Below are 8807 nucleotides of genomic sequence, written 5' to 3' on the forward strand. Positions count from 1 at the left end.
GTTCTCAAACCTTGTTTGATCCGTGAGGAGGAGTGAGGCTATTTTAACACATTCGAGGGGATGGCTCCCTACCTGGGCACTGAATTGAAGGGATTCAGACTTGGTTTTGCATTTGGTGAACTTGAGGCCCGGAATTGAAGTTGTTCTTGAAACACGCTTTTCCTTTTGCCTCTCCCGCTAGGTGCTCCTGGAACACTTGGAGTTCCTAATCTGCAGACACGAGAGATCTCTCAGGAGAACATTGGTGAGGCGACAGGCAAAGACTCAGGCCGGTGTGTCCAGTGAGGTGGAGGTGCTCAAGGTCCTCAAGTCCATATTGGACAACGACCAAACGGAGGATGAAACGGTGTGCCTAGCCACGGTGGTTCTCAATTTGTGCACATGCTGTGTGTTATACGCACGCTTTGTGTGTTTGTGTGACTGGAGTTTCCTTTTCATCTTCTTGAATTCTTGTGAGAAGACAGGTCTGTATGGTTAAAAAGCAGTAGTTGGTGGAAATGTTGTGTGTATCGATTGGCTAGTACAAATTGCATAATGTGATTTATTTCGGGGAAGATTTGTCTCCAATGTAAAATGGAAAGCTGTTAACAAGCAAGTTTGTGAACAGGAGCATCCGTGAAAAACCTTACCAGCATTCTGTCATGTTATTTGAGGCGAAGGGGATGTTAGGGTAACTGTATAGTAAGGACTAATGAAACACCTCTGTGTACAAACTCAATCCCTTTGTTTCCAGGTGAGAGAGCAGTTACGTGTGGCACTGGAGGGGTGTAGTTTCGTAGAAGAAGAATTAGGGGCCACACGCAGAGTTCAGCTCCAGACATCATCACAGGATTTGATTGGAGGGGGTTTCCTTTTTATGCATTGTTTTTAAAACAACATATGAAGACTAGCAGTGGGGGCCCTCACATGTTGCTTCCCTTTCTGAGTTTCCAAGGTGCAGAGCCAGATGAAAGAGCTCCTGGCTACCCTGTGCACTCTCATGGCCAAGCTGGAAGAGGACCTAGCCATATCAAGGAAAGACCTCATCCGTTCTGAAGCAATGAACAGCATATTACAAAGAGATGTCCGTGAAGTGAGTGTCGGTTGAAATGGCCACGCCGTCGTCTAGCCAAACGTGGGGTGTTTGGTTCGGCCTTGCCCAGTGTGTCCTTCGTCTCCCACGGGTTTTGAACGTTTGGAGTTGGGTAGAAGTAGCAGCAGAACGGGACGTGACTCCGGGGCCTGGGCGGGCTGCCTCCCCGTCTGCGCGGTGGAATCTGTCCTCCCTGGGCTCTCCCCAGCCGAGGCCTGGCGGGCAGGTGGCGGAGTGCCCTCGGGTGTGGAGTGTGGGCCACCTGAGCTTGGCCCATGCCATGCTCTCGGTCCGTTTTGGGAACACACTCGGCACGTGGGAACCAGCGTGGTGCTGCCAGGTCGCTGCCGGGGGCACGACCGTGCGAGGGCGGCTCTCCCGAGGGGCCGTCACGGCCGCCTCTGCCGCCCTGCCCTCCTCCCAGGGGTTCCGTGCTCCTGGTCGTGGCGGTCAGAGTGAGCGAGGGGCAGCCCGCTGCTCCCGGTGTAAGGTCATGGAGGAGTGCGGCCGCTTCTGCACGTGTGGTCGTCGTGGATGGGAATCTGATCCTTGTCACAGAAACTAGTAAGGGTGGGATGGTTGCTCTGTGCCTCCTCCTGTCCCTGTGAGCTGCCCTTTGTGGACAGTCCCCGCACACCCCACTCCAGCCCGTCAATGCCACCTCGGGAAGACCCTGTCAGACCCTGTCAGACCCACGTGTACGTGCACGAGCAGTCTGTTTAGTACCTTAGTGTGGGTGAGGCCGTGTCCGAATTTAAAACAAAAGTATTTGCAGAAATTATATAACCCATTCAGTGAAGTTGTTGTTTGGCAAAGGTGGGGGGAGACCCCGCAGCAGAGTTCAATATGCAGAGAGTTTAGAAAATCATTTCTTAGGACTCATCACTTTCACTCTTGAGACTGCTGACATAAATTGCTTAGTAAACACAGAGGGCTGGAAGAGGAATCTCTCGGGTGGTGGACAAGAAAGGCAGGGCAGGACGGTCTGGTTTCATTTGCAGTGTCAGATACCATGGGATACAATGTTGTTACAGGGTTAGGCTATAGAAGATGACTTCCAGTTATATGCAAGGTGGAGTTTGGCTTCCTTTTGTTAACACTGCTGCTTCAACTTTGTGGGAATTGGATGAGATTTCCCCCACCGTTTCCCCGGAGAGGGGATGGTGTCTCATGGTGCGTGCCTCCAGAGGCAAGTCGCTGTTCTGTGGAAAGCTCAACGGTGTCCGGAGGCAACCGAGGTTGTGACTTCCGGGAGATTTTATTATCCATTTGTCTTTGAACACATGGGAAAGAATAAGCCTGGGTACCTGGCCAGAATCCCGAGCAGCCTCCGCACTGTCGGCACAGAGCCTGACGCGGGGCGCCAACTCACAAAGCGTCACCGGCTGAGCCACCCAGGTGCCCCCAGGATGCTACTTTTCTGTTTGTTTGGGAAATGAGAATTTCGCCCAGTTTTTGTGTCTGGAGTGTGTTAATGTGTCGTACGCTGATTCTTTCCCTGTTTTCCCTCTGAAATACCTGCTGTAGGCCATGGCCCAGAAGGAAGACATGCAAGAGAGGATCACTACCCTTGAGAAGCGCTGCCTCAGGGCACAGCAGGAAGCCACCTCTCTGCAGGACCTCAAGGATAAACTTGAAAACGAGATCGCAAAGAAGGACTCTCTGCATCGACAGGTCGTTGGTTTCGTTGAACTTCATTCCACTTTTATTAATTACAAGTCAGGTTAAGGACCAAGTGTCAATGTCAAGGTTTTAGGATCTTAGAATCTTGTGTTGACCAGCGGGGTTACTTCAACGTCCAGGGTTTAATTCTTTCGAATTTTATGGAAGCATGTTATGGGGCTACCCTCCTTGGTTCCTTCCTTGTCTTGTCTTAAATGCACGTTATTCTGTTGCCCGTTAGCACTGTTTCCAACTGAGCAGGGAGTAGCCGGGAATGTGTAGGCACTGGCCATTTTGGTTAGTACTTGAGATCGGGGGGATGGCAGGTGCAGAAGCACAGTCTGGTGTGAGGATGTGAGACCCTGTGTTTTGGGAAGCCGCACGGCTCTTCCTTGGTTGTCTCAGGTCATCCGGCATTGAACAGGAACACCGCATCCAGCTTCTTGGAAACAGAGTGAGTTTGCCTGGTGTGTTTGTCAAATGTGTCAGTCGACCCAAAATGATAATCAAAGTGAAAGACTAGGAAGCCATGAAAATGACATTGAGGAATGCTGTTTGATGGCACGTAAGATGTTCCAAATCATGAGTGTAAAAGGCAGATCGTGAAATACTTTGTGTACAGCATGTGATTTATATTCTGAGGGTTTTAAAGCATGAGACGCAGTCTGTATATACACACAGAGCTATATGCACTCAGAAGATGGAAGGAGTCTGTGGGAACAAACGTTAACCTGGCAAAAACCTCACCTTATACATGATTTTTAAAATGACTTTATATGTTTTTAATGCTTATTTATTTTTGAGAAAGGGAGCCAGAGTGAGAGAGAGAGAGAGAGAGAGAGAGAGTGAGCATGAGCAGTGGAGGGCCAGAGAGGGAGACAGGGAGACACAGAATCCCAAGCAGGCTCCAGGCTCTGAGCTGTCAGCACAGAGCACGAGGCGGGGTTGACCCCATGAGCTATGAGATCATGACCTGAGCCGAATTGGCCGCTTAACCGACTGAGCCACCTCGGCTTCCCTAAAAGTCCTTTAACAAAAACTCTCGTGTCTAAGTTTTCCACGTTGAAGTTTTCCACGTTTTTGGTCAAGAGGGAGAGTGCTTTTGTTGAATAATGGTACACTTCCAAAAAGAACTCAACTGGCATCAGGCATGCTCTCAGAAGCTCTGTGCTGGCTGATGTGCCCACCTCAGAATGTCCTATGGAGCGAGCCCTCGGACCACAGTATAAATATGTTCACGAAGGGTTAGGACCGAACCCTTCCCTCCTTAACTTGTCAGGAAGAACGAGCAAGCTCCTCCAGAAGATGGGTTTTCTTTAATGTGTGGGAACTTTGTCTTTTGAAAGACTTCTTTGAAGATACTGAAGAAGAGCAAAGAGTTTGGCAAGACATGTTTTGCGTAGTGAAACGAGGACCAAGGCAGTGGGTGACTCCTTGCAGACAGGAAAGGTTTACTCTGAAGCACCTCCCAAACTGTTGGCTTCAGTCAGAACGAACAGTAGATCTCTGCATTTAGCTTTTGTTTCACTTTATTAAAAATGGAAACGGAGAGAAGACTTGCTACACTTTGATGCTTTGCCTTCATTTCCTAGACTGCGGATCAAAACCGCCAGTTGCAAGAGCGCCTGGAGGTGGCGGAGCGGAAGCTGCAGCAGACCCCGAGGAAGGCCAAGTCGCTGCCCGAGGTGGAAGCCGAGCCGGCCCAGAGGGTGGCCACCCTCTGCAAGGTGGGGCCTGCCTTTCCTTCTGGGTCCCATGGTGGGAATGTCATTTTCATGGCGGTCCGTTCTTGTATCTCATTTCTCACCGGTAACGTCGGCGTGCCAAATTCCGCGACCCAGCTGAGATCTGTTTTCGGTGCTACTTTGTCTGAGATCGGAATGCTTTTCAAATGGCAGGCATCATCCTCAGTTTTGTTCCCTCCGGTTTTGTCCGATGTGTGCTGTGTGCCGTTGGCTGCATCTAAGACTCACTGCTTTTCAGAGTTAAGTCAGCGACTCAAAGCTCAAGGTAGTAGCCTTGGGTAAGAGAAGGACAGGGGTGCCTGGCTGGCTGAGTCAGTGGAGCTTGGGACTCTTGATCTCAGGGTCATGAGTCTGAGACCCCGTTTGGTGTAGAGCTTACTGAAGGAAAAAAAGAAACCAAAAAAGCATAGAATTTTTCCGAGAAATGAGAAAATCCTATCCTCTTTTCAACACAATCGTTTTTATTTAAAAAATTCTTAAATGTTCATTTATTTTGAGACAGACAGAGAGAGCGAGCATGGGCACATACATGAGCAGGGGAGGGGCAGAAAGAAGGAGATAGAATGCCAAGTAGGCTCCATGCTATCAGCACAGAGCGTGACACAGGGCTCGAACGCCCAAACCTTGAGTTCATGACCTGAGCTGAAGCCAAGAGTCAGAACCCGACTGACTGAGCCACCCAGACACCCCTGTAAGAAATAAATCTTTAAGGAATTCACTCGGAGGTTCAACAAATAGAGTCGAGGAACGTGCCAGACACAGTCCCTGCCCTCCCAGCTCTCATAGCCCTCACCACCCACAGAGGAAGGCAGCAGTTGAAGAGGTAGTTTCCAGACATGATGTGGTCGGTGCTGGGATCGAGTGATGCACACAGGACGAGGGAGCACATGACTGGGCAGCCAGTCCGTCCTTCCGGAACCTGGGCTGAGGGAACCTGTAGCAGGGAGCCTGTCGGTGCTTCTGTGTCACCGGTTCCAGTGCAGTGAGGGTCCCAGTGGGAAGGGGGTGGTGTCATCACGGGATGCTGACCCTCAAGGCTGCCATCAAGTCGGGCAGGCGGCATTGGGCACCCATAAGCCCAGGCTCCAACAGAGCCTCTCCTCCTTTGTGATCTGCATGTCAAGTCTCCGTTTGTTTTCTCGCCTGTCCTCTCTCCTGTCCCTGGTCAGCCGTGTAGCCCGACTGTTTGTCTTTGGACACTCTGCTGCTGAGGAAGCTAAATTGTTGGAAGTGACTTCCCAGCTTAGGAAGCTAGCACGCCTGTTTGCTCTTTCTGCTTGCTGCTTCCTCCTGTCCGTGCTGAGTGGCCAGGGGTGTCTCCCGGGGGACGAGGCACTGTCCAAGGATCCGGGACCCGGGGTGGGGACGAGACCGTTGCCTACCCCCGGTCACCAGCATGGCAGCCCACTGCTTCCCACTGGCACGCATGAGGCCTGTAGGGACTGTGAGCAGGCGGAAGGCCGCTCACAGCATGTCGTGCGTAGGCACAGCGTGTGGTGTGGGGCCGCCAGCTCTTCTGACCCCGCTGTCGCCCACAGGCCGAGCAGAGGCGTGGCAACATCGAGGAAAGGCTGCGCCAGATGGAGGCCCAGCTGGAGGAAAAGAACCAAGAACTGCAGCGGGTACGTGTGCGAGCAGAGCAGCCATGCACCTGGCAGTGGTTGAGGATGAGGCACAGGCTGGGGGTCTGGGGGTAGGGAGTGGTCCCTTGTTTCCCACTTCTCCCCATGTGGACGCCAGGCCCCTTCTCGGTCCCATCAGGGGTACAGTGGACTCTTGTGCGAGTTGGATGCTACTGAACACTCCTAGCATGTGGACAATGTTCTCTGGACGCTGGGGCCCCGGAGGCAGTGCTGCCTAGGGGTGGAGGCACCCGCACAGCCCACTGTGCCCACCAGCTCATTAGCAGCTACTCACGGTTGACGCGGGACCTCGTGGGTGTCCCTTGGCCAAAGCGGAGGTACTGGCCTGGGGTAGGGCAGCCTAGAGGAGGGGTCTCCTTCCTTAGGACATGACACTGAGGTCCTGAAATCAGGTCACGGGCCTGACCTTGGTCCCCACATCCTGAATTTCTACTTGAGATGAAAGGCACAGGTCAGGGTAGATGTTCCTAAGAAGAAGAATAGCGTAATCGAGCCTTGACGAAAGGGAGGCCCGTGTCCCTTGAATCCCCTGAGATTTTTCCCTGCGGTAGCTGGTCAGACGTCAACGTGAAACACCCAGGAGACAGAGCAGGCAGCGGCCTCCCCATCTTGGGACGTCCATCCAAGGCCATCAGGTTTTGTTTTCACCAGAAAACTCGAAACACTCACCCTTAACTTACACCAGAAACTCGTGTGCTTGGCCCTCAGGGTCAGAGAATAAAACATGAGTTCTCGCGGAGTGAAGCTTCTGATGCCAGCGTGAGGGCTCGTGTTGGCCGACCCCAGCCTGCCATGACACATGCACACAAGCGAGCACAACCAGACGCTAGCCTCTTGGGCCGAGAATTCGACCTCACCTACTTAGAGAAGCACTTCATTGCCTTTAGGACTATATGGTAGTTTGGAGGGACAGGTGTTGAGATAAGGATTCTATTATAACTGAGACAATTCCAAGGACACTTTTAAGCTGTTTTGCTTGAAAAATACTTGGGTGCTGATCCCTTCTTGTGGGGTGACCAGGGTCTTTTCCAAGTGATGGCCGTTGCTGCGTGTTAGGTGAGGTGGTCGTGCTTTCTGTTGCCTGCTCCCAAGGAAAGAGGTGCCAGCAGGTGTGGCTTAGAGATGAGGAAGCCCGAGCATGGAGGGACTGTCCATTGCCTAGCCTGCGGGTGTGTCCTGTGGGCTCTTCCTCCTCCCTGGGCCCCCCGACTGCAGGGCACATGTGTAGTCCGTACCCCACGGCCCTCCGCCCGGCAGGAGCCCCTGAATCCTGCCGGCCTGTCCTCGGCGCTTCTGTTTTGGGTTAATTCAGGAGATGCGGCAGAAACAAGTTTTTAAACCAGACGATTGATGAGAGTTGTATATAACACAGACCCGTGAACTTTGCGGTTACGTTCGGAAATTACTTGAGGTAATTTGTTATGAATTTCTAATACAAGTTCCATTACAAAACGTTCAGGAGATGTGGGAATTTCACGAAAAACAGGTGAAAGTCTTTCTCACCACTGAATCTTTCCCAAAGTGGATTTTTTTTATCTTTCGGTTTTGTCAATGGATTCATTTCTTTCCCCCTGAGGCCAGATCCGAGCTTCTGTTTCCGCCCCGGAATATTCCTCCTCCTGTGTGTAGATAAGCTGATCCCCTTAAGAATATGCTCTTTAGGGGCGCCTGGGTGGCGCAGTCGGTTAAGCGTCCGACTTCAGCCAGGTCACGATCTCGCGGTCCGTGAGTTCGAGCCCCGCGTCAGGCTCTGGGCTGATGGCTCGGAGCCTGGAGCCTGTTTCCGATTCTGTGTCTCCCTCTCTCTCTGCCCCTCCCCCGTTCATGCTCTGTCTCTCTCTGTCCCAAAAATAAATTAAAAAACGTTAAAAAAAATTAAAAAAAGAATATGCTCTTTCCTGCATGTACATCTGCCTCCTGAGCCCATCTGAGAGCTAATAATGAGGACATTCGTGAGGGCCCATGTGTGTTTTGTTTCCCAGAAACAAAGGCACCTGCTAAGTGATGACCCCTGGGAAGCAGGTTCCTGCGTTTCTGTGTCCCGGGAGGTCGGTGCTGGCAGTGAGGCACAAGCACGCCCAAGAGTGCCGTGGGAAGGGGCAGCCGAGGATGGCGTGCGTGTGGGTCGCACCGCTGGTCATTCGCACGTCTGAGCCGATGTTCGCACTTTTGCTTCAAGCCTGCGTCTTCTCTTTCAGGTAAGGCAGAGAGAAAAAATGAATGAAGAGACTAATAAATGTCTGTCGGGCACTATTGACCAGCTCCTTTCCGAATCTGACGAGCGTCTTCAGCGTCATCTTAAGGAGAGAATGGCTGCTGTGGAAGATAAGGTAGGACATGAGAGACAGCGGCTGAGTGCCCCCGTCCTCACAGAGGAGACGCTCACGTTGTGATCCTGAGGAGCAGCGTGGAGCAGAGGCTAACAGCCACTGTAGAAAGTAGAAATGATTCTTTCACGCGGAAAACTGCAGGCTGTTACCCACTGTCTGTGTTAAGTTCCCAGTGTCCTGTCCCTGCCCGACGTATGTGTGCGGGAAGGTGCGTCTTACTGTCTAGAAGAGGAGTATGGTCTGGGGAGGGCCCGAGAGTAAGTATGTGAGGCTTTTACTAACTGAGAGGTAAGGAGTAAGCTAGCTTCATGCTAATCAAAGATGGGCCCAGAAACAGCCATAGGCAGTATATAAC

The 8807-nt window shown here is 51.9% G+C and overlaps 1 protein-coding gene across 1 annotated transcript; it reads left to right on the forward strand.

Moving 5' to 3' along the window:
• Positions 1 to 265: 265 nt before the first annotated feature.
• Positions 266 to 8545, forward strand: LOC131492645 (liprin-alpha-1-like). Its single transcript, XM_058696355.1, has 5 exons — positions 266 to 1072; positions 2600 to 2746; positions 4327 to 4461; positions 6018 to 6101; positions 8321 to 8545. Exons 1-5 carry the CDS (start codon positions 947 to 949, stop codon positions 8513 to 8515), a joined length of 687 nt encoding a protein of 228 aa, XP_058552338.1. The 5' UTR covers positions 266 to 946; the 3' UTR covers positions 8516 to 8545.
• Positions 8546 to 8807: the final 262 nt, after the last annotated feature.

Source organism: Neofelis nebulosa, chromosome 13, assembly GCF_028018385.1.
Source record: "Neofelis nebulosa isolate mNeoNeb1 chromosome 13, mNeoNeb1.pri, whole genome shotgun sequence".
NCBI lineage: Eukaryota > Metazoa > Chordata > Mammalia > Carnivora > Felidae > Neofelis > Neofelis nebulosa.